The sequence below is a fragment of the Schistocerca nitens genome, chromosome 7 (genome assembly GCF_023898315.1).
Source record: "Schistocerca nitens isolate TAMUIC-IGC-003100 chromosome 7, iqSchNite1.1, whole genome shotgun sequence".
Lineage (NCBI taxonomy): Eukaryota > Metazoa > Arthropoda > Insecta > Orthoptera > Acrididae > Schistocerca > Schistocerca nitens.
The window spans coordinates 75479954-75506704 of NC_064620.1; the positions used below are offsets into that span (position 1 = coordinate 75479954).

Sequence of the window (26751 nt, forward strand, 5' to 3'; positions counted from 1 at the left end):
GTTCTTGTGAAACACAACTAGCTCTTTATTCTCACGAAGTAATGAGTGCTAATTATAGGTGATGTAAAATTGATTCCAGAAGGCTTCTGACACCGTACTTCGAAAGTGACTTCTATTTAAGATGTGTGCCTATGGACTACTGTATCAGTTGTGTGACTGGATTCGTCATTTCCCGTCCCGTCAGGAATATCACAGTTCTTAGTAACTGACGGAAAATCACGATTAAAGCCGAAGTAATATCTGTCGTTGCCCAAGAAAGTAGTATTGATCCTCTGCTTTTCCTAATCTACAAAAACGATTTGGGAGATGATCTTAGATTGTTTGCCAGTATTGCTGTCATTTACCACTGTATACTGTCATCGCATGATCAAATTGCGAAACGATTTAGACACTATATCTGTATGGTGCAAAAAGTGGCAACTGACTCTAAATAACGAAAAGTGAAGTCATCCATGTAAGTACCAAAAGGAATCCGCTAAATTTCGGCTACACAGTAAATCACGCAAATCTAAGACTGTAAATTCAACCTAACACTTAAGAGATTACAATTACGAATAACTTAAGTTGGAACAACTATATAGATAATGTCGTGGGTAAGGCAAACCAAACCTACGATTTATTGGCAGACTACTAGGGAAATGCAACAGGTGTACTAAAGAGAGTGCCTACACTATGCTTGTGCGTACTTTTCTGGAGTATTGCCGTGCGGTGTCGGATCCGCATCAGATGAGATCGCCAGCAGATATCGAAAAAGTTCAAAGAAAGGCAGCCCGTTTTGTGCTGTTGTGAAATACGGGAGAGGGTGCCACGCGTATAATACGTGAATTGGGGTAGCAATCATTAAAACAAAGGCGTTTTTGTTGCGGCAGGATCTTCTCGTGAAATTTCAATCAGCTTTCTCCTCAGTCTGTGAAAATACTTTGCTGGCGCCCACCTACATAGGGAGGAATGAAGATTGTAATACAATAAGAGGAATCAGAGCACGCATAGACAGATTTAAGTGTTCGTTTTACCCGCTGTTCGAGAGAGGAATGGTAGAGAAATAGCTTGAAGGTGGTTCGATGAATCCTCTGCCAGGCACCTAATCGTGAACTGCACGCTAGTCGTGTAGATATGTCGCTGTAGGAAACAGTGAGTTAAAGGTAAGGATGACACACAGCGCCAAATCGTCATTCCTGCTGCTGAAAAGTTGGTGTATTTTTATGAGCCAGATGTAAAAAAGTGTAAGAGTGGTGTAACACAGCCAACCATCTTCAAATAAATAGCGTGTTCAGATGTTAGGGAAAATGGCCATGGCTATCGCATTTGTAGATTACAAACGGATGGTGTTACCCCAGACTTTTCCAAGAGCATTAGTGACAGTAGCTTGCTAGTCAGGTCATGTGTCAATTAGTGGAGCATCACATTCCAAAAAACAGGAAAAGAGAAAAATAGGAAAGAACTTTCCTCTCCAGACGGTGAGGCTTTCTCCTCTACATCATTGCCAAAAAGAGCATTAAGGTAAGACGTTTTGATATTGATAACAGGACAGCGGAAGTTTATAAAAATGGCTCTGAGCACTATGAGATTTAACATCTGAGGTCATCAGTCCCCTAGAACTTAGAACTACTTAAACCTTACTAACCTAAGGGCATCACACACATCCATGCCCGAGGCAGGATTCGAACCTGCGACCGTAGCGGTCGCGCGGTTCCAGACTGAAGCGCCTAGAACCGCTCGGCCACACCGGCCGGCAGCGAAAGTTTCAGATGTGATTTTGAAGTCCATGACAAAGAGGGGTCTTTATTACATATTCCAACAGTGGCAAAAGAAATTGAACACGTGCTTTCTACTGAGTGAAGAGCATACTGAAGGCAACTTATGCCTGAATTTGTAAACTTATGGAACAAAGTTTTTAGAAAATGAGAGCTAGTCCTTGCTGAACATCCCTCGTATTTGTAGGGGCGGTCGAAGTGAAAATGAGACCCTCTGGTGGGCATAATCACATAGCGGCAGTATCTGTCTATATGCTGTTTGTCAGAACATAATTTTAAGTCAGTGAAATGAGTAAGATGACAATATTTAAGGACAGGTTAAGCAGTGTGCTAAATACAGTATAAACGCATTATGAGATTACTTGAGAAAACTCGACTTCACGGATTAATTTTATAAAATTGGGAATTCGCCAATGACATGCTACCACCTGCTCCAGATGCATCATTTTACAATAACTTCAGTGCGCGAAATTTTAAAAGACCAAATTTTATAGTCACGATAGATATGATCCAGTTTCAAGTGACACAGACGAGTATGCAAACAAGAGCATCCTTTTTTCCTTGTTAGTAGTTATTCTCGGACCGGAACTGTAAAATAGTTTTGTCATTAATCAACCAGCCACGCATATAACACAGAGATATTATTGTTTACATCACTATCGGATGACATCAGTGTATTGGTACAATAGGTTTCCACTGTTTTACGTTTCTGCGTTGAAAAAAAGTATGAAATGTGTGATTAACAATCATCAGTCCCCTCGGTTCTGCATAAATAATATCACCCAATGTGCATGTTGTCAGGCTTAACATTACGTCCTACACTTTGTCCTTGTGAGTCCCAAAAGGTTCTTTGCTATTTAACATACATTAACATTTTCCGATATTACCACATACCATCTAACCCTTATATTTTTCTTCGGAAACAGGAAAAACTATCCGTCAGTCTTTATACTTTACTTACAGATCAATTATCAGAGCGTGTATTATTATGCAGAGAACTTTCAACGTACTAAATGCATTGTACGACCTGTTTTAAGCACGAAGGAGGGTGGGTTTTAATACTGCAATAAATAAAGAAAGAAAGAAATCGGATGAGATCGGTCTTTACTGCACTGGTACAATGGGCTTCCACTGTTTTATGTTTCAAAGTTGAAAAAAAATGTAAAATGTAAGCATTTTTAACTATCTTCAATCTCCTCAATTTTGCATAAATATTCAAGTTCAAAAACTGAATCAGTGTTCACCAATAGCAACGTCACTGACCCAAATTTCGGCAAGGTACTTGCAAAGCATGTGGTACCCTCGTCTGAGAATATGAACTCCATGGAGTCAAAACTTAGCTCACTCTTACACTGGTATCACAGGCATTGTGCTTGTACGAGCAGGAAGTCTCCCATTAAGGTGATGCTGAGCCTTCCTCAACACAAAGGTTCCTTTGAGCCCCGTAGTGCTTCAGTACACGTGGGCCTGTTGGAGGTATTTGCTCTCTTCGACCCTTGTACTCATCAACTCAGCCAGTTACGTGTAACACGGGCTCCTTGGCATTTATCACATTAACGAATCGTTGCAGGAGGTGAAGGGCGTGATACATTGTACGCAAAATCTTAGAAATTAATTTGTACTGAACCCTAGATTGTGGCCGACAGTATTTTATCTTGCTAGAAACTAGCCTCGATGCAGCTTGGTACAGGTGAAGTATATGGTATAAAAGTGGAGTGAGGTACAGATGGTACAGTATGTACTATTCCCGTAGGAGAGTCCGAAAATTTTACTGAACTTGATTCTCACTGGTCGGCACATTCGGGTGTTAGGCGCCAAAACGCCGAACTTCTCTTATTAATTATTTATATACTTTTCATTGTACTTAACCCAGTTTTCAGTGTGACAATCTCTCATGGTTACCCTACTAGTTTATCGTTTTTGTTTATTAAATTTCACTAGTTATGAGAAACATAAGAGTAACGATATTGAAACGGATGTGCTTCGGACACTTTCGGGTCCCTTTCGCGCGCCTGGGAGGCGAAGCACTTCGGCTGCGCCAGTCAGACTTGTTTTGGGCGTTCTTCAGAGCCGGAAGTGTATCTCTGATTTGGATAGGCATGTAATATCGGAAGTTGTCAGAAAAGTTACCGTACTATTTAGAATGCTATGTCAAGTGATGTAGAAGACAGTGTAAAAAATGATTATATAAAATGTAAATAAACAGGATACATTAATGAGAGGTGTCGCCTACCATCATTTTCAGTACTGTCCCCGTCGGTGGCGTAACGGTAGCGTTACCGCCTACCACGCATGGGGCCCGAGTTCGATTCACGGCAGGGGACTGGGTGTTGTGTGTCCATCATCATTTTCATTATCATTGACTCTAAAGTCGCCGAAGTGACTTCAACTAAAAAGGACTTGCAATACGGCGGCCGAACTCCCCCGAATGGGGCCTCCCGGCCAACAATGCCATACGATCATTTCAAAAATTGCTCTGAGCACTATGGGACTCAACTGCTGAGGTCATTAGTCCCCTAGAACTAATTAGAACTAGTTAAACCTAACTAACCTAAGGACATCACACACATCCATGCCCGAGGCAGGATTCGAACCTGCGACCGTAGCGGTCTCGCGGTTCCAGACTGCAGCGCCAGAACCGCGCGGCCACTTCGGCCGGCACGATCATTTCATTTTTCATTATCAGTACTACAGATCTTGCCCCCTGTAGATACAGACACTAACCTGGTCAAGTTGCATCCCATAAAAAGCACAATCACAGGTTCAAGTTCGAGATGACATTACAGCGGCCTCGGCCGAATAAGATTCCACGACCGACGAGATGTCTTAAGCGCTGGGGACAACTTTAGAAGACGACAGGTTGGTGGGAAGAACGGTTAGACACTCTTATTCAATCTCTCTAACATCCAGATCTGACATCCAACACCACTACGTATCATTTATAAGATATTTAGATTTGTAGCCTATCAATTGCATAGCAACCGAGCTGCAGTGTCATAAATAATCAATAAGCAAAACGCATTAGCACGTCCACAAACATTAGCTTGTATCATGGTTGATTTTCCATAAAACCAAATTGATATTTCTGTACTTGGCATTTTGCTTGAATCGAAGTGGTACAAAATTTAGTCAGAATTTAGATCGTGGAAAAAGTGAGGTTTAAATGCATTACAATTATGGGTTAACAGTTTCTGCTTGAAAGCAGGAGCACGGGTTCTTTCATTTCGACTTTCCCTTTTTCATTTCACTTTCTCTTCTTCCACCATAACGAAATAATCTTCGCTTCTGAAAACAATGTAACTTTCTATAGCGACGTAACAGTACAACGTTGGCTGCGTCGAAGCTTCTTCATTCCTCTTTCGGTTCGCGTGCCTCTTGCCGTTCCGCCAAACCGGCTTCTATGTTATCGAAATATTAGGCCTGGGACACCAGAGCAACACAGAAGATTCGCCATCACGCTGACTGCAGCCCACCTCAGTCATCGCAAAAGTACTGAGCTGTCCTTTGGATGGAATAGGAACTTGTGATGCACAATGTTCCGGCGCCATCGGGCCAGCCTCGTAGCTTGGTTTAGGGCGACAACAGTGTAACACTTGCGGGAGGGTATGTACGACTGTGTCTCTCCGAGTCAGCCGATTTCCTGTTGCGGGGGGGAACTGCCTGCTGAGATACAGCTGTGAGGCAACGCGGCAACACCGCCACGGCTAACAGCTGCCGCCGGTGCGTTGCACGGGCGGGCGCGCGAGCTGTGTGTGATGTGGATTCCGGGCTCACCGCACAACGCAACACCCGCAGGCATTTCCCAAAACATGTTTTGCCAACAGCAGCAATACTATTGTACCGTCCCTCATGTGTTCATTAGTTCCACCGCATACTGGACCGATGTCACACAACGATTTGGTACACAAATCATTTACTGTCTGGAAAGAATCACTTTTGGGCTAAGAACTACCCACCTATAAAAGGGGTGGTGGTGATATAGGCCACGACGCGAGGATACCCGTACTTTCGTTATCCTGTATTTGAGAATGAGAGCACCTAATAATTGCGACAACCTTTACACATAATTTTAAATCTGTATTAACCTCTCTCTCGCTGACGAACACAATATGATGAAAGGAAAAAAGTTTGTCACTTACTAAATTTTCTTTGTTCATGCAGTAAAACCGCCACCTGAAGTGGGGCGTTTTAATTCAGTACTTCTTTATCACAAACTGTATTTGCGACACATCTAGAAGACAGTACTCACAATATGCCACTGGGTGAACCAGCAAAATTATATCACTGTATAGCACACTGTTCAGAACATACGTTATAAACATTAAGCTGCTTGAAAATGAAATCGCAGCGCAAAATTCGCTACAACTGCAGGTGAAATGTGTGTATAAATACACGTAAATATGTGTGAAATATATTCGACACATGCACATGTGGGCAAAGTCTACACTTCTGGAACGGTTTTAATCAAATTTGGTACATATATTAGTTACAATCTGGATTGAAATACTGTAGAGGTAAGAGCCACCCGCTTTCTCTTGGGTTGAGTGTGATGACGTGGAGACAGAAGGGAGGATGAGGAGATGGACAGACAGCGAGCGGGACGGAGGGGAGAGGCACATACAGAAGGCTGGGGAAATGGACAGACTTGGGAGAGTGGGAAATGGACAGAGGATGGGGAGAGCAGGACATGGACTGAGAAACGGAAGAGGACGAGGTGGACAGAGACGGGAGGAAAGAAGAGACAGACAGAGAGAGGAGGCAGGAGGAGATGGACTAACGTAGGATTGAACTACATAAATACCCGAACAATACGAAGTTTCAGGGTTAGTACTAATATAAAAAATATTGGCTGAACCGTTAAGAGTGACAAATGATGACGTAGTAGCAGAAATGCTTGGAAGGATATATAAAAATAAACAATAACATTAATTACTCTACCTTCTGTACCCTCATCACCGTGAAACAATAGTAAACTAATGAGTTCCCCTCACATAGAATTATTGAATTCAGTGAAACCCTTTCTTTTTTGTACCCGTTAGGGTAAAACATGCTTCCAATTAAACCGCCAGTACCATGTAATGAGGATAATAACGAAGTCAAATGTGTCAGGAGCTCACTAAGGAACATTACTAAATGGACTACTTATCTCTTGCCAGTTTAGTGGCCCTTTAAAACAAAATAATAATAATAAAAAACAGTTACAAGATGAATAATATCAGATATGTTGTTACTCCTGACTTGTCTGCGTCAGAACAATGCCCACAGAAATTGTGTCAATTAATTTTGAGTATTATTACGATAGACATTCAATCGCCGGCCTTGGTGGCCGAGCGGTTCTAGGTGCTATGGTCGCAAGTTCGAATCCTGCCTCGGGCATGGATGTGTGTGTTGTCCTTAGGTTAGTTAGGTTTAAGTAGTTCTACGTTCCAGGGGACTGATGACCTCAGAAGTTAAGCCCCATAGTGCTCCGAGCCATATGAACCATTTTTTGACATTCAATCAACACTTTATATTTGTCAGTCCTGAGAAGCTCTTTCACCTTTAATCCGTAAGTGCGCACGAATAACTTTTTCTCCGCCTAGTATTTGGGCACAATAATCGAAGATCACTTATACCAGGTACAGATGCAATTTGTACGAAATCTTCTTTGCAGGGATCAAACAAGATCACACAGTGCTTTCATTTTACGACTAAGGTAACACACTACGCGCACTTTCACATACATAGTTTCACGTCGACAGCTCAGTTCTTGCACGACGACCTACTCTTTGTTCAACGGAGATGGTCTCATACGTTTATTCGAAACTACCGTCACCGCCATTGTAACCTTATACCTCATGTCACATCCCCTCATATACAAGTTCTACAAATATATATGTAAAATTGTTCATGCCATAATTACTGGAATTTCTGGTTGTCATTAGCAACAACCAAAACAAAAAATAATTTTATAGGAGTATCACAAGTTTTTTCCTCTATGCGATATAGCGCATTCTGTTCTGTGCAGGTTCAATAAATAACATTTTCCAGACTTCAACTCAGCTTCCGATATGAGAAAAGCCTCCACTTTGACTAATTCTTAAAATACAAGGTGCGTTTGATGTACGCAGACTCAGTTTTCTATGCACTTATATATTAAATTAACGCACATAGAAAAATTTAACTGAAAGACACAAGTTTTACGAACAGTAGACTGAAAACAGCTGTCCGTGTCTGGTGTAGTCTGGAAGTTACGGCCAAGTTTTATAAGTTGAAATTCACTTTCGGATAGCGATATTAAAGCCGGTGGTGCAGCAAGAACAATGCTTCCCCGATATAGACCCGGCGTAAAACAAAATTTTATACTGCTCAATCTTCTGATAGAAAATGGATTAAAGGGGGCAAACTTTATGGCGTATCTTATCCCTGAAATGGAAGCGCAAGCGAATTTATAGCTACCAAATAAATGCCACCATTTATTGAAGCTTAAAGATTTCTTGCGCGTGACTTCGAACATAAAGCCGGCAATAGCGCTTTCAAGCAAGGCAGCATAAAAATTAGAATCTCGAAGTGCGTGAATAGGATAGTCTCTCGATTTAAAAGTGAGTGGGGTCTTCAGAACTGATACGGAAAGTATGAGGCATCAACTTTACTTATACTTGCTGAAAAAGCTGAATCCTACAAGCGCGTAGAATTTCCATTCATTAATTTTATTCTTTTGTCACATCAGATTAATCAGCGATTTAACTTCTTCATTTGCTCTCGTTTTTCTACCTATAATTCTTTTACCACATGTAACTTTGTTCATGAGATTTTATTTATTTTTATGTATCAACTTCGATTTAATTTCTTCTGTTTTATCGTGCAATTTATTGCATTCATTATTGATATTCCTTATTATGACTGAATTTCATTTTACTTATGATCCCTTCCTCGTATAACTCTTCATCAATGCTGTTTTGTCCATAGTGTAACAAAAATTCATGTTTTAAATATCTGTATGACAATTACCACAAAACTGTACGTTTTTTATACTGCTGCACTGTAATACAGACTACTACTTCTTTTGTTTTTCAACCCTTAGATCGAAATTTCCAAATGCTTAGGTATTTGGGTAAATAAAAATAATTAAAGTCACATGCACAATGATTCCAAGTGGAAAGAGAATTACTGGAAAAAAATGAGAGCAAATGAAAAAGTTAATATGATTAAAATGAAGTGCAAAATAAAAATAAATTACATTTAAACCAATTAAATGAATAAAAAATGAGCGGTCATTTAGATAAATATTTATAAATAAAAATTTCGAAGCACCTAAAGAGTTTGAGCCCACACCCGCATGTGAGGAGTGTAACCATTAGGCTACGCAACCATTTCTGTGTTAACAAAAGAAAACATGGTCCGTAGTAGTCTGTGATGTAAATGATCTTTACTTAAATCGTGCTATTGGCTAATTTGGGTTTTTTGAAGCTCTAGAGCATCATGCGAAATTTTGAAAAAGTTTCCGTCCGTTACTTGTAAACGAGGGCCCACTAGCGTGACTGGTTGTAGAGTGTGATACCTGGGATCTTAACTTACATCTCCGTATAGATGGTTTCAAAACGTCCGTTCCAATGCTGGGGCCTCTCCTTGTCAGTGAAACACATGTACAGCATGGAATAATTTGGAACTATGATACTGAAAAAGCATCTGATACTGTACTTTCAGCATATACGTCTTATCATATCGCCTGAGTAATATTCGTAATAAAATGGAGCACCTACTGCTGTCTTTACGATGTTATCGGTTATATGGCTACCAGTTTCGGTGCTTTCAGTGGACCATCTTCAGGCCTTAATTGACACTGAGGGGGTACTTGATAGTCGGAGACACAACATCGTTGTTACAGGTAGTGTGCAAAACCAGTTCATAGATTTGGCCGCTGATGAATCGTGTATACGGATCTGTCTTGCATCTTTATTTGGTTTCACTTGATGCCAATAGGTTTCCGGTTATGTTTTAGTTCCTTGGATGGAGTACCTGAATATTGAATTGTATCAGCCGATGTCTTACATTAAGCTTATTCTGTCTTGCTTCTTTATTTGGTTTCACTTGCTGGCAATAGTTTTCCGTTTATCAGAAAGTCTGCGGTTTTGGGTATGGGGTGGTTTGTTTCTTATCAATTGGGAATATGGACGGTGTTGGGAACAGTTGCGACATTTGTCTCAAGGCCATGGGAAACCTCCGAAACCCCTGACCTTACTGTGGTCTCTATCTTCTGTTAGTAGGGCATTTCATCGCTATGGAGTTTGTCAGCGAATGGGTGATTAGGTTGTCGCGCCACAACAGTGGCACTGCGTTGCTGATGCAGATCAAATACATCCTGAACCAAAGGACGAATTTATCGATGACACTGCTTACGTACCTATATACTCCAAGTAAATACCGCAGTTCTCAAACTGCAATCAACATTTCACACTATGACAACTGTGGTGCATGACATATAATAAACTGAACTATGAAGACAAGGAACGAACAAGTTAGGGGGCGATCGATTAAAATTCGCTAACTGACGCCGCTAATTGTCTCGTTGTACTTTTTGAGGCAAAAATTCCAAATATCGATGAAACGTAACGTCTGTTTCGAAGAACATCGATGTTTGTTTCGACCGCGAATCGATATGGTGAAATGCTATTCATTGTGAACCATAACTAGGCGTCATTGTGGAGTGACTCCAAGGCAGTAGAAATGATCGGCGTTAGTAATGAGGCACTATGTCTTCTTCGGTCGATCAGTGTTCTGGCCTTAATCGACTTAATGTTAATCAACAAGATTGTAAAGGACGTAGATAGTTACAGCCTTACTGGCTTAGTAAATTCTGCTCTCATTTTTTTTTCCCGAAGAACACATTAACATTCGATGAATTGCTGAAACGTTGAAGGCGATACGGAAACGTCTGCAGTCTGAATATTTACATACACCAACTCAATTTGGAAGAAAACATTTGATCGTTATTCGGAACTGTGGAATCTACGGCTGGATTGGTATCTTCGATTGGAAAGACATCAGGGTTAAGACTCCTTGTAAATATGGAGCAATATTTTATGGTTAAGTTGTTTCAGATGAAGATGGATTACATTTAACAATTGATGTTGCGGATTATGGCAGCAACAGTGTCAGCGAAGTATTAAAAGAAGCATTTCCAGTAAATCAGGTCAGGAGCTCCCGCTTCCGAAACCTGCACTTGTGACTGAAGAAGATTTCGAAATTCCTTATTATTTTGCAGTGGATTAAGCTATTCCTCTCACAAAACACGTAATGAAATCCTGTCCTCAGAAACGAATGGTGCATATAATTACGGCGTATCTACGGAGATAAGATACCTGTAGATAGTTTTTTTGATATGTTGGCGCCGAAGATAGTGGGGTCAGATACTCAATAAAATGTGATATAAACAAAAGTGATTTGAGAGTTTCACAACTTTACACGAATACGTGATGGTGTATATTCTAAGTACATAGTAGAAATACCCTATTCAGAACTCATATCAAAAGCATGAAAACAAATAGCTATCTAGGTTCTTGCTTAGCCCAAGTGGAGCACTGTCTTTTCGGAACAAAGTATGTATGAAGCCACATACTAAAAGGATTGGACATTACATTGGACGCAGTAGATCAATAAAAAGAGTTGTAGACATGATTTTTAGGAAAAAAACTATCCAGTATTTCTATTTAGCTCCGTATTTTCTCTCTCTTCTACAAATAAATGAATTTAACTTCATTTACTGTACTCGTCCATGACATTTGAATTGCAGTCATTTTCCACTATTTATTTTGAGCTTTCCTACTGCTATAATCAGCAGTGCTGCGATCGTACAAACGCAGGTATTTCTCCACAGGACTACAAAATGAACAACGAACCAAGGATCGTCTCAGTTTTTCGCGCACAAAGACAACTGCACAACCTAAGCAGAAACTTTTGTAAACTGTCAGTAGCCCAGACGCTGCGCGTGGCAAAGGTGTAACATGGTGCATTCATCTGCTAGTGATGTGGCCTGCCGTATTAGTCTGGTAGACCTGTTCGGTTTCATCCAAACGAAGTTGCAAGCTAGATACATGCCTTTTGCCTATCACCATTTCACCCGCCAGGATCACTTGCCTCGTCCCTCCGGTGGGCGGCGACCTGCCTTATACAACCAAGTGTGCTGCTATGACTTAAGAGAGCTTTCATGCGGGAGGCAGGGCTTAACATTTGTGGTAATAAAAAGAAGTTGGTCGGTCGAAATAGGCCGAGAGGGACGAACTTCGCACCCTCCCCCCCCCCCCCCCCCCCCCAATTGGTTCAGATATGACCATATACTTTAAATACTTTTGCTATCTCCTGTTTGTGAATGAAACTGCACTGTTTGTCTCACGTGCTGGAGCAACAAATTGATCTTAAAACAGCATTTTTGAAATAGGCTTGAAAATAAGTTGTTGTATCAATGAAGTAAGAGATCTAGTTGATGACTTTTAATCTGGAACAGCTGCAGACACTCACTGGATGGACAGGAGAAGAAATATACAGAAGGAAAATAATTTCCTGGAGCGCCTTTTGTAAACTAAATAACATATTCGAAACCAAACTTCCAATGCGATGGATGACTGTATGGTTAAAAAAATAAAACAAAATTTAAAAATAAAATACCGATGTATGCATGTGAAATGCAAGATTACAATCAGCACATATTTCTGGAAGTTATTTGCTAATTTCATGAGATAAATGACTGAGACGACCTAATGGGTAGTGCGTAGATGACTTTATAAAGCATGCAAAACCCAGATGAATGCATATAGCAGAAGACTCTAATGAATTGCAAAATCTGGGAGGCCTATATCTGTTAATGAATGACAGATGCATGATGATGATCACGAAGATACAGAGTGAGGTTAAAAACTAGCACGACGATTTGCTGCGGCAAAAACGCATAGCACATATTATTAATAAAATTATAAATCAAACTATGATGGACTTTGATCTTTTACAGATGAAATGCACTTATAGGATTCACAAGCAGCCCACAGGACCATAATTAAAATACTAATTATTTTTCCTTCTACTGAGCGCTAAGAATCATACCGTAATTACGAATGTTTCGCTCATGAGCTATCATTTTAATTTCAAGATCGTCGTGTGGCGAGAGAAGGAAAAGGGACGACGATGACGTCATATTACATGGAATACAAGCACGGTATATGGAAGGATATAGAAATAAATTGGCGGTATCTTCTTCTGGGATTGAACCTCGGCCATGCATAACTACAGTCCAGTGTCTTGCCGATGTGCCACATGGCTTGGACGGGACAGATATGTTGGCCACGAAGAACTCAACGTGAATTCGATGTTCACGTTTTTGTTGTTTCGACCCAGCAAAAATACCCCAGTATACATAATACAGTACATTATTTGACACTTGCCACGCATTATTATACGGTGTGATCGTTGGTTTCCAAACGCAGTTATGTATCGAGCAAGGTGGTGCGGTGGTTAACGTCCTGATTTCGCACCATGGTTCAAATCACTACATTCACTTGTGCGATTTATCTGTATCGCTCTAGGCCAATGTCAAAACGGTTACCCCTGCAAAGGCCGCGACTGACTTCGTCTGCCGTCCTTGCCAATCTCAGATGGCCTAATTAATAAATTTTATAGCAGAGTGCAGTTAAAGAACGGTCTTGTACTGGCGTAACAAGGGCTTCTCATAAAAACAACACACACGCACGCACACACACACTTTCGAAGCCTGATGAATTCCAAGGATTACGGACTGCATTCGTACGCTAGCGTTGTGTTTCGACGCGTGACTACTAACTGTTGCAACCTATAGCGTCCTGCTCTAATCGTCTAGTAAATTACAGCGTCAATTGCGTCGGAGGAAAAGACTACTGAAACTCTTAAGACGCAACAAATCGAATGTGTGCCCCCTCTATGCAACATGGTTATTACTAACTAGGTGTAAGATGACATTTTCGCCGCGTTCATTAGCTGCAACACTTAGCAAACGGATCAGAACTTTTTAACGACTGTGTATACCTCTTGGACATACATAAAATTTTGGTGCAATTTATAATACAATTAGTGGGCCAAGTGGTACATTTCAGGGCAAAACCAGCCGATATAGTTGTGTTTTCGGCCTCACTACGATGTTAATGTGGCAGTGGGCATGATACTGCGTATAGCGATAGCCGCGGGCTTTGCTTCTGGCACATCGCCTGATTCTTCTGTGAAAAATATACATTAATAAATGTTCTATTACTTCCGTTATCTATTCATAGGCATTCAAGACCATTATAGCACCAGTTGTATTTAAAAAGTTGCTATAACATTCTGTTAAATACAGTGGTGAGATCTAAAGTTTCCTGAGAGTTGTACACAAAACTAACCTCTGCGTGTTATCTCCTGCTGAAATTATATACCTTGGATCGTTTCTGACATTAGGGGTACCTATGAACCACGAAAATTCAACACAGAAAAGGGGTTCTGCTGGATTTACTTACAAACCGTGTGACATGTGTAAAATAAACGTAACATAACTTAATATGTGAAATTTGTGCGCAATTAGCCACGACGACCCTCCACTTCAGTAGTTGAATTGGGGCGTCTGCAAAGGGAAGCTGCGTCCACTTTTTCGACAATGATACTGAGAAATGTGCATATCACAGTTAGAAAACCGAAACAATTAGATTATGTATACCTTAAGAAAGATAAACTGAAATTGTACATTCAAGTTCTTCCTGGTTCCACATCCCATATAACCGGCGGCCTGTAATCCGTTGTATGTCCGCACGTGGACCGACAACGATAAAGGTGCGTCGAAATGGTAGACTGATCCGAAACCAGGAGCTTTTAACAGAGACAGAGAGAGTGAGGCGACATATTTACTGCAATTAATAACTGCCATGCTTGGGTCACGAAAGAATAAGCTTAACAAATTAAAATCATAATGAACGAAGTATTTATGAATTAGACGTCCGCTTCCATCGAACGAGCAGGAAGGGCTTAGTAGAATAGACGCTCTCGAATATAAGGACTTTGTGGTCTAAATTGATAATACCACAATACACACACTGGCGTGAGAAGGTGATAAGAGAACTGAAGCCTTTGTAATCGGTTCTGGTACTTTTCCAATGTTCGTTTTCTCATCTGCGTACCCAACACGAACTCTTCGCAAGCAGTATGTTCTCCAATTGCATTGAAATAGTAGCCTAGTAGCCTCGCCCCGCCCCCCACAGAACCAAGACATGAGGTAAATAATAACTGAATGAAATGGTAAAGTTTCACCCATAAATTACAAACAACAACATAAATCTAACTACGGGAGACAAAAATACACAGGATAGCTTGCAGAATGGGCAGCTGAAATAGGTCTGTCTCCTAATGCAACTACCGGTTCTGCAAACAAATTTAGTACCATCTTACGTGATTAAGACCTTTAGTCACTTGAATTAAGATTCGCTAAAAGGAACTGAATGGGCTACAGCAGTAAAATCTGATGACGATATGGCTTATAAACTAAGATTGGTTCCGGCGACGCCACAATGTAATATTGTCGTGACTAACGAAATTTTATGGCAGACAGAAAATCGAAACAGGATATGCTACTTCCGAACAGCAGTCTACATAAATGACCTATGAGGCGGGCACCCTTCGCGTTAGACTAACGACACAGGAAGCTACAAAAAGACTATGCAAGAGAAAAGTAAAAATAAATGTACTCAGACCGATCGACGAAAAAGTAATTGTAAATCAGGGGCTTGAGAGAAAAAGATTGTCACTATGTTGCTGCCTATATCAACGTAAACAAGGCCTATAGCGAATAAGTGGAGAAATAGATTGCGCCTAGATTGAGGCGTTCCTGTCTATTATTTTAATACGCATGTAGATAAGCAGCGTAGGAATGTTGGCTTTTGAGCCGTCCAGTAAACAGCACAGCATGTGGAAACAAAATTCTATAAAATTCGTGTGATTTTCACTACACATTGTTAATAGCACGGGAACACTTCCTAGAGAGTGCATCGAACTTCCTCATTACTCGTCCATGTCTTTGGTTGTTTTCACTATGACATATGAGCGTAATTACGTAGTAATTCCTGAATACGTTCACATCTAGCTCTACAAAACGTAATTAAATATGAATAAAAATAACCATCGTGCATAACACAATGCGAAACGACAGAATATATTCAGCAATGTAGCAATTATTTTTATACCTGTTTGGATATTAGTATTTCCGCTTAATTCGCTTTAATACGCTCACGCTACAAGTGTGATACCTCACAGCTCTCCTGTGTGAAGTGAGACATGAACATATTGGCTATTAGCTGAGGAGTAAGAGCCAAAACTACACGAACAAAAAATTACTCATTTTGCACACTAGGATCCTAGTTTGGGAAGGAAGGTGTGAGGGGGAAGGAAAATGGAAAGTGCACGCTGGAAACAGTTTCCTCTGCTGGCCACAGGTCCCCAGCTTCAAATACAAAACTTTCATATCGTCACATGAAAATTGCGAAACACGCTTCCGACTGATGCTTCAAGCGTTCTTAAATCAACGGATATTTTATTTAGCGATTTTGATAGTAAAAGCAAACAACCGAACGTCAAAGATCGTCATTTCTCTGATTATGCAAACTCCTTGACATTCACATAATCAGGGAAAAGTACCGTATTAAAAATAATGCACGGAAATTAAGTTTAATACAGCATTCGGGTTATTAAAATCGGACTATAAACAACCAAAAATTCCAGCATACCTTATATGAAATATGCTTTTAAAAGGTGCCGGTAGGTGGACGCAATAGGACGATAAGAACGAGATGTAAGTTTGAAATGTAACGGATTTTTTGTACAAGGACACAGCATTACACTATGCTTTGTATCATGCATAAAGCAGGTGGTGGACGATCCTATAACGAATATTTGTATGCAGTTTGCGTTATAAGAATCCTACACTGCAATGTAATTCCATAGCAAACAAAATTAGTCAAAAAAATTTACACTCGAATAATTAAATATCCTAATATTTCACAAATAGCTTTAGTTTATACCGCATCCCTACTAAGAAACCACGAAATATTTCTGCTGCAGAGTGGGCAGCTTAAGAGTAAATAAAATATAGAGCAATAGTGATACTTCGCCAGTCACTTCCGGTTTCAGTATCGAATGTTATATAAATATGTCACTATAATAATGATTTCACTTCTATACTGCTATGCATCTAAACTGAGTTTACACACAAAACAATCGATTTAAACTGTTATCACTATGAATGTAACATTTCATGTCGGTATCAAGGATAGCCTAAGAACAATCGACGTAAAATCGATGTCTGCCCGTACATACGTAATATTTATACCCCACGTTGTTAGTTTTTGGATAACCTATCCGATATAATTTAAAAAATTATATACACGAAGCGTATACCTTGATCCAGTAGACGAAGAGCGTTTGGCCACTGCGAGGAATCCAAGCTCTGTTTTTCTTGCAGCAGTTCACGAACATATTCGCCAGCTTTCTCGGGCGGTATCTGCGTTTCCATGTCTCCTTCAGACTTCACATTGGCACTGTTTGTATCACTCATGCAATCGGTACCACTGATATTGTTATTACGGTTTAAGTCGCCGTTTGCTGCAGAGTTATCCGCCATTACTACACCGAATACGTCCGTTTCCAGCCACTTCCACACAATAAGTGAAGCGTTTGATGCTCAACAACGGCGGTAGTTCCAGCTGCTGCCGCTAGGGGCGCGGCGACTCGTGAACGTTGCGGCGACAAGTGAAGGCTGCCTTGCGCATGCTCGCATGCTGCGGAATGTGCAACGAAAGGAAAAGTACGGTACTTTGTACAGAAAATACTGTAATTAAACAGTCCTTTCATGGAAACCGACTTACGGCACTTACTCTTATGATTCAAAGTTGCAAGAACTGCGAACAGTTCTGAATTCCATGTAAATTAGCATGAAATTCTGAAAACGCTGATCATATAAAACGAAACTCCCTCTCCTTACGGACAGTGAGTGGGCAGCGCTCGCATTTCTTCATTTCAGAATTCAAACAACTTACTAATGCAGATTAGTTTCATAATCATGAGTGTAATTATATATTGCATGAAAGGTACGAAGATGCTTCAACGGGCCGTCGTAACCGGCAAACAACTGTACCTCATGACATTTCTAAAAAGAAAAATGCTGTTTTGATTATCTAAGACTGAAACACGACAAATGGGTCACATAGGAGAAATGTAATTTCAATATTTCTGGGAATCCGCTGACAGGAAGCATCAGCCTGGAAAATACTCTTTGTCGCTTAACATAAACAAAAAATTGAGGAACGTGTTGCATATCATTAACAACGTTCGGCTATTCTTCGTAGACCGCTGTTCAAGACACTATTCCATCTGTGAAAGTTAAGTGCACAAACTACGGTAAGAGAGAGTGAAACGATGAAATAGACGGTATTCGTCCTTGCCAGCATCGAAAGCGAGATTGCAGAAAGCGCCAGTAGAATTAAACATGCGCCTACTCATGTGCGCCATTAGTATATATAACGTGATAATTGCCCACATGAGTAGGCTCGTGTTTAATCATTTAGGCTTTGAGATAGCAGAAAGAGACGTGCTGGTTATTAATGTGGCAAAAAAAAAATCCTTTGCGTACAGTACTGGACAGTATAAGATAGACTTTATTTGCCGTCGAACTTAAAGAGACAGTTCATCTCCCGACAAAGAAAGCTATGTAAAACTGAACGGTACTACAGTTATTTACATGCACGATGAGACACGACAGGGCGTCGGTATCCGCGCAGAGAAGCCTTGATCAACGTCAGGATAGTGAAAATTCCTGCGTGCTATGCTTCAACTCTTTAAAGTGTCGTCAGTCATATACAAACATACATGAGAGACTGAAGTGAATTGTTGAGATATTATGGCAGTGATGGTATTATAACATCGATGGGATCCATGGAATATATAACTAGGGTTTTTAATTAAGAGCACGTATTGTTCTTACTGACAGGAGACAAAATTTCTTTGCGCTATTCTTATTTCAGTCAGATTAAATCCGGAAATACCTTTTCTTAGATAAAATAGACTAAACAAAACAAAATAGTACCTCGGGTATGTTAGTTAGATCTAGCCAAATCATATGGAAGCCGAATCCTATTTTCATGGTTTAATCAGAGAGCATAGAAAAAAGTATATGTTCAAAAGTTGTATCGAAGAAAAGACGACCTGAAGGGTATATACAAACAAGAATGAGAAAATATTGCCGTTGAGCATACTTTTGCTTCAGTGTAGAAGCGATTGATAGGAAATCCTGTTTCGGCTGAGTTAGGTTTTATCTCTTGGGGACATTACTCCCAAAATACTAAATTTTGAGTCTACAGCTACACACCCGACTGCGCAGTTAACACGAACTTGTGTGTGTAATTGTGCATCAAACAAAGAAATACATATTGTATATTTGTACGACCAAAACACGAAACGTCTCATAGAAGTCTTCCATTTCTTAATCGGCTTCTTGAGAGAGAAGGAATGTCATGAGATCGTTGTTCGAGAGAGCAAAAGGTTAAAGCAAACGACATCGTCGGATAGGTGTATTGTGGAACGTTTCATTAAAGAAAGAATCTACTGGTTTGTGGGTAACGACTATGGAGAAAACGACTTACTACGTTCCGGAATTGCAGCTAGAAACTGATTTGTGTCATATGTCAGAACTGCTTCTATCACAGACTCACGCATAATTTCAAGTATTCATTGGAACTGCAACTGCAACTGCAGGAAAGGCACTATGAGTACGGGAAGGACTTAATCATGGCCTTTTTAGATATTGAGAAGGCGTATGACAGTATCTGTAGGGACAAGCTCTGGGATGTGCTGAACGCAAAAGGGATAGATGAAGAGATAACACGAAAAGTCAGAAAAATGTATGAGGGAAGTGAGAGTTGTGTGAAAGTGGGGAGGGATCGTACTGCATGGTTCAAGCTGGAAAATGGGCTGCGACAGGGAAGTGCACTTTCGCCTTTATTGTTTATTATTGTTATGGATGAAATCCTACAGCAAGTATCAGATGCAATTGGAGATCATAAAATGAAAGCAGTGCTTTCTGCCGATGACCTGATGTTATGGGGAAATTGCGAGAAGGAGGTGCAAGAGCAGTTAGATGCATGGGAGGCAACGGCAGCACAATATGGAATGCATTTCTCTGCAAAGAAAAGTGAAATAATTGTCACAACAAGGAAGAAGAATAGGCCAAATGTGGATATAACTTGTGGAGGGGAAAAACTACAAGTGGTAAAGAACTTCAAGTACCTGGGAAGCATGATTGAAAGTAAGGGGGGAAACGCAATGGAAATAAATGAAAGGTGCAGAAAAGCAGGGCAGTTCTACAAATGCATTAGGGGGCTTATTTGGAGCAAGGAGGTGCCACAGAAATCCAAGGGAATTATATACCGAACCTACTTTGTCCCCATATTGGCATACAGAAGTGAGACATGGGTAATGCACAAAAGCGACAAAAGTAGAATACAGGCTAGTGAAATGAAGTTCCAGAGGAGCAGGTTGAGTGTAACAAGACGAGACAGATTGCGAAATGTGTATGTGAGGGAAAGACTAAAGGAGGAACCAGTACAGGACAGGATAGAAAAATCAAGACTGCAGTGGTATGACCACATGAAGAGAATGGATGAGGGAAGAATTCCAAAGAGGATGTTTGATCTGCAATTGGAGGGGAAGAGGCCCAGAGGAAGACCAAGAGATAGATGGGTGAAGGGAGTGAAGGAATGTGTGACGAGAAGAGGAGAGAACTGGACGAAGGTGGAAGAGGGGGAATGGTGGAAAGACAGAACACGATGGAGAGGCTTGTGTTCCCGACAGACCCAGCCAGTGGCTGGAAACTGTCCAAGATGATGATGATGATGATTGGAACATAGGCGAGGTGTGTGAGAAAGGTAGTGAGACTGACAACACGGGCGATCTGGCAGTGCTGTGTTGCTCTACTTGAGCAGGTGCTCAGTCCGAGTTTCAGCTCCGTCCAGCCTTCACGTGATCTTTGAGAGCGCAATCAGTGAAGTTGTGTTATTCTTGTGTGTTACAAAAACTTATCAGTGGAATTTACAGCAACGTTATGCCACCGAGTATTGTGTTGGGGAATCCACGAGCGTGACCTCCCGAAAAGTTGAAGCAGGCCTATGGGAAATTCCTCATCGACAATACAAGTTTTTCACTGCCACAAATCATTTTCGGAAAGCCGATAACATGTTGAACCTCGCTTGGGGAGACCTTCAACCTCAAAAACCGCCAAAAACATCGAACATGTGCATGCTCTTGTGAATTTGTTTATCGAGGAAAAACCGTCAACCACATGTTTACAAAGATGTCCATGAAACGCTCTGGAAAAGAGGGAATCGAGCGAGGCTGGAAATAGCAGACGCGTGGATGCTGCATCATAACAACGACCCCTGTCACACGACCACTTCCATCACGGAATTTTTTACCTCAAACGGCTTTCATGTTGTTTCACATCCCCCAGTAATTACCTGTTCTGTGTCTTTGTGCCCCTTTCTTTTCCCGAAATCGAAAAATGTATTAAAAGAACGTCATTTCGGGACTCTAGAGAACATTCAGAATGTGACCGGCTTCTTAAAGACCCTACCACATGAAGCCTTTCAGCGCTGCTACAAAGACTGTAAACAACGACTCCGCCGGTGTTTAGCTGCAGAAGGGAACTACTTCGAAAGGGGCAATATTGTTGCTTGAAAAAAAAATTAAAAAATCAGTCTCGTTACTTTTCACACACACCTTAAATGCAACTACATATACTCTATCTCAAGCATTCTGTTAAACGAAAGTCGGTAACTTACCCGTTGTTGAGTGCTGTATCGAGGAAGATATACGCTGAAGATCTAAAGACACTGGTATACCTGCCCAATATCGTGTAGGGGCCCCCCGAGAACGCAGAAGTGCCGCAACACGACTTGGAATGGACTAATGTCTGAAGTAGTGTTGGAGGGAACTGGCACCACGAATCCTGAAGGGCTGCCCATAAATCCGTAAGAGTACGAGGGAGTGCAGATCTCTTCTGAACATCACGTTGCAAGACATCCCAGATATGCTCAATAATGTTCATGTGTGGGGAGTTTGGTGGCCAGTGGAAGAGTTTAAATTCAGAAGAGTGTTCCTGGAGCAACTCTGTAGCAATTCTGGACGTGTGGGGTATCGCATTGTCCTGTCCAAGTCCGCCGGAATGCACAATGAATGGACGCAGGTGATCAGACAGGATGCTTACCTAGGTGTCACCTGTCAGAGTCGTGTCTAGACGTATCAGGGATCCCATATCACTCCAACTGCACACGCCCCACACCATTACAGAGTCTCCACCAGCATAAACAGTCTCCTGCTGACATTCAGGAGCCATGGATTCTTGAGGTTGTCTCCATACCCGTACACGTCCATTCGCTCGATACAATTCGAAACGAGACTCGTCCGACCAGCCAACATGTTTCCAGTCATCAACAGTCCATTGTCAGTGTTGACGGGTCCAGGCGAGGAGTAAAGCTTTGTGTCGTGCAGTCATCGAGGGTACACGAGTGGGCCTTCGGCTCCGAAAGCCCATATCGATGATGTTTTGTCGAATGGTTCGCATGCTGACACTTGTTGATCGCCCAGCACTGAGATCTGCAGCAGTTTGCGGATGGATTGCATTTCTGCCACGTTGAAAGATTCCCGTCAGTCGTCGTTGGTCCCGTTCTTGTAGGATCTTTTTCCGGCCGCAGTGATGTCGGAGATTTGATGCTTTACCGGAATCCTGAAATTCACGCTACACTCGCGAAATGATCGTACGGGAAAAACCCCACTTCATCGCTACCTCGGAAATGCTGTGTTCCATCGCTCGTGCGCAGACTGTAATATCACGTTCAGACTCACTTAAATCTTGATATGCTGCCATTGTAGCAGCAGTAACCGTCCTACACAATTGCGCTAGACACTTGCCTTTTATAGGCGTTGCCGACCGCAGCGCCGTATTCTGCCTGTTTACATATCTGTATATTTGAATACGTATGCCTACACCAGTTTCTTTGGCGCCTCAATGTATTACATTTCCATAAAGAAGGGGAACCAATAAGTGAGGAAGAAAGTGAATAAGCAAATTCGACAGATAAAATAGTAAGTCTTCAGATTTAAAACAGTAGAAGAAGAAAATAAACCACGAAAGTACTGAACTGAGCGATCCGCTTTCGTGTCCAAAATGTCATGTCCGAAAGTGACTATAGCTGCTGTTATGTGAACCGAACTGAACGGAATATTTCCGAGGCGGAATAAGGCATACAAGCATTGAGAAGGCTATTGTCTGCAAAGATGAAAACTATTCTCTACGAAGTGGGAGGCTATATTCTCAAAAAAGAAGAATGTAGTATTGGATGAAGTCTTGGAACCATATTCTATAGGCGAGGTACAAGACATCTCACTTTCTTTGTTATACAAAGCAGTAGAAACACACGGTGGTGTTAAAGAGGGCCGGCCGGGGTGGCCGAGCGGTTCTAGGCGCTACAGTCTGGAACCGCGCTACCGCTACGGTCGCAGGTTCGAATCCTACTTCGGGAATGGGTGTGTGTGATGTCCTTAGGTTAGTTAGGTTTAAGTAGTTCTAAGTTCTAGGGGACTGATGACTTCAGAAGTTAAGTCCTATAGTGCTCAGGGCCATTTGAACCATTTTGTTAAAGAGTGTCATCCGCAGTACAACTTATTCACAGCTGTGTGTATTTTGATGTGTAAATTTCATAGCATTTTGCAATTCATATCGTAATTTTACTCTCTCTGCTGTGCCTTTATCAGTCAAATAAAAGGCAAATCTTTGAGTTGGATGGATCTGAGTATTCAAGTACTTAAATTAGAACGTTATCACGGATGTGTCTGTCGGTAGTTTTCGATAATGGGAGTTAAAGGGTCTCCATACATAATCAATAACGTGGCTAATGTAATTATAGACTGGTTTCGCCACACACCTTATGTGCTGAGATTATTATCAAATCGTTGGTGGTAACGGTATACTTTTAACAAGAATTTAGTAGTGTATTGTTAAAAATAAAAGGCTGTAGCCCAGTTTTACAGATGGTTGTCTGATTTACTGAAATACTTAGGTACGTTCCCTCTCCGCTTAGTGCAGCGCTGTGTTTATGTTTGCGCAGGGAGAGGGTGAAACACAGTTAAGGCTCGTAGTCCATTCAACGTAACAGCACTAAAGCTTCGCTTGCACCGTTAGCCTGGCACGAATGAGTGCTCGGTGCGACACGTGCGCGATATTTGCCTCGTCTAAACGGGCACGAGGCAGTGACGAGCGAGTGAACTTGCACAGCACAAGCTGCTGGGCGTCTACCAAATCTGTTGGCATTCGTGTGACGCTGGAGTCACTTTCAAAATGGGGTCGGTAGAGTCCATGAATCAGGCTAACGAAGTGCTTGCGGAATTGTAGTTACGTAACTATAAAAACAGAAATCGACGAGACAGAACAATGACTGACATCACAAAAAACAAAATAAGAATAACGGATTTCATCGAAGCAGAGTTCAAAAACAAAATTGTAACTATTAGTAACGAGTAGACCCAGGAAGATAAAAATAAAAAGCGTGTACTCAGTTCGGAATGGTCTCCCGTAGAAGCTTTCAACGTCAAATCATTTATTGCACCAGAGCTGATCCAGCAGTGGGTACAGGAGGGCGTCTGTGACGCTAGGACAGTGCGAGGGGCGTTCAATAATTAATGTAACTCATTTCTTTTCTCGGTCAATTTCCGTTGAAAAGATATGGAATTTGTTGTAGTACATAGCGAAATATTTCCACTGCATCCCCTATACTTTGATGAATTTCCGACAGGTGGCGGTGCTGTACGCAGCTTTCAAAATGGCGTCTGTAACGGGAGTGCGTTCCATGCAGAGAGCTGTCGTTGAATGCCTTTCGGCGAAAACCATAGCATCGCAGGCATTCATAGGCCATTGTCTACGGAGAGCTGGCAGTGAACGTAAGTACGGTGAGTCGCTGGGCCTGGTGTCTGTCATCATAGTAACGAGGTCGCGCAAAACTGTCCGATTTGTCGCGTGTCGGCTGGCCACATACAGCTGTGACTCCTGCTGTGTTGGAACGTGCGGACACTCTCATTCTAGGAGATAGACGGATCACGGTCAAACACCTCGCTACTCAACTAGACGCCATACAAGTCTGCGCACCCGAGAGGAGGTCACAAAACTTCAGTGGACTGTTCTTCCTCATACACCTGCAGCCCAGATCTTTGCCCAATGAAGGACGCATTCTCTGGGAAGCGGTACGTGGACGATGATGATATTGTTGATGCAGCTAGACATTGCCTCCGACGTCGATTGGTACCATGCGGGCATACAAGCTCACCCAGTAACGTGGTGCAAGGCGTCCCATTGAACGGAGGTAACGTTGAGAAATAGGTATTTGTAGCCAAGGGAGTAGGACGTAATATGGTGTATTGGAATCCTGAATAAAATCAACCTGCTTATAGAAAACAAAAGTGTTGTATTACTTACTGAACGCTCATCGTAGGAGAGGGGTACTGTCAGAGAGAAGCTGTGAGTGCAGGTCACGAGTCAGGTCCGATAGTTCACTTGGGAAAAGAATTGTCCACGAAAGGTTTGAGTCCCCATCTGGCACAAAGTTTCAATCCACGGGCATACCTAACAATGGGTAGAGGAGAGCAACTTCATCAAGAACAGGGTGTTCCAAAATGATCCTTACAATTTGGATCACGAATATTGCAGAAATGGGGATAGGTAGAGGAATGTGGTATGCAGCACAAAGTTCACACTCACTGAAATAGAGTTCAATGTTTCTGCAGTTTGTAGCATGCAGGATATCTAAGCGACATCCCAGTTCCTCCCAAGCCCTGTATAGTGTGTCGTCATTAATCTGCGCAAAATTGCTTCTCTGATGGGAGCTAGTAGTTCCTTCAGGTCCCACACCAGGGCCTGGCGGACAGCATCCTTCACAAAGCCCCAAAGAAAAAAGCCTAATGATGTTATGTTTGCAGACATTTCAGGCCAGGAAGTGGGTCCTGCTCTGCCAATCCAGCGACCTGGGAATGTGTCATCCAAAGACTTCCAAACGATCGAGGTGCAGTGAGGAGAGGCACGATCATGTTGCAGCATGATGCCAAGCTGCAGTTCTTCGATGTGTGAAAATGCAAACTGTTCCACCATGTCGACGTTACTGACGCCTCTGCAGAGAAATACGGTCCCACCACATGTTCATGAAGCAGACCTCGTCAAACGTTTACCTTTGGACTGTTTCCCACAATGTCAATACTAAAGTGGGGGTTCTCAGCACCTCACATCCTCACAATGTGTCTGTTTGCCTGCCCAGACACATGAAAGCAAGTTTCGTCCGTGGACATCACGTTTTTCAGATTGTTGATGCGATCCAGAATGTCAACTGCTTTGCGCTTTGGCCTATCAGAAGAATGAAGCACTGGACCTTGCAGGCAAGAAGCTTCAATCTCTTGTGTAGCACCCTATGCACCTTGGCTAGTGGTAGCTGCAACTGTCGAGACGCTTTACGCATTGATTTGGTTGGGCTCCAGACAAATGACTGTTGTACCTGTTCCACACCTGAATCACTCATGCTCGAACACCCAGAACGCGTCCTCTTCATGAGGCTTCCGGGTTCCTTGAACCTTGCAACATGTTCTGAAGTTACTCGGATGTAAGATTTGATCTCTTTCAACTTTCCCACCCTTTGCCATCTGCTGGAGGTGGGAGGTACGGTCATTTTCGCCAATAATTAATACACGTATCATCCAATTTTGAATATATACGATATCAAAGTTATGAAGATCATTTAGAAACATCAATATTTACTCAATCTCTAGAATACTGTGATGGATCGTTGTTCCAGAAACGAAAAGAAAAAAAAATCTTCGCAAACTGTACTCGTAGTTTGTCCTTCATAACAACCATAACCCAAAGATTTAATGATTATCCATGGTGTATGAG

The 26751-nt window shown here is 41.7% G+C and overlaps 1 protein-coding gene across 1 annotated transcript in view; it reads right to left on the reverse strand.

Annotated features, from left to right (window-relative positions):
• The window catches only part of LOC126195479 (KH domain-containing, RNA-binding, signal transduction-associated protein 3-like), a 580765-nt gene extending 563306 nt beyond the window's left edge, over window positions 1-17459 (reverse strand). Inside the window, exon 1 of the mRNA XM_049934109.1 lies at window positions 17172-17459. Within this exon, the coding sequence (XP_049790066.1) occupies window positions 17172-17394 (223 nt within the window). The 5' untranslated portion in view covers window positions 17395-17459. The remainder of the gene's footprint in view (window positions 1-17171) is intronic.
• Window positions 17460-26751: the final 9292 nt, after the last annotated feature.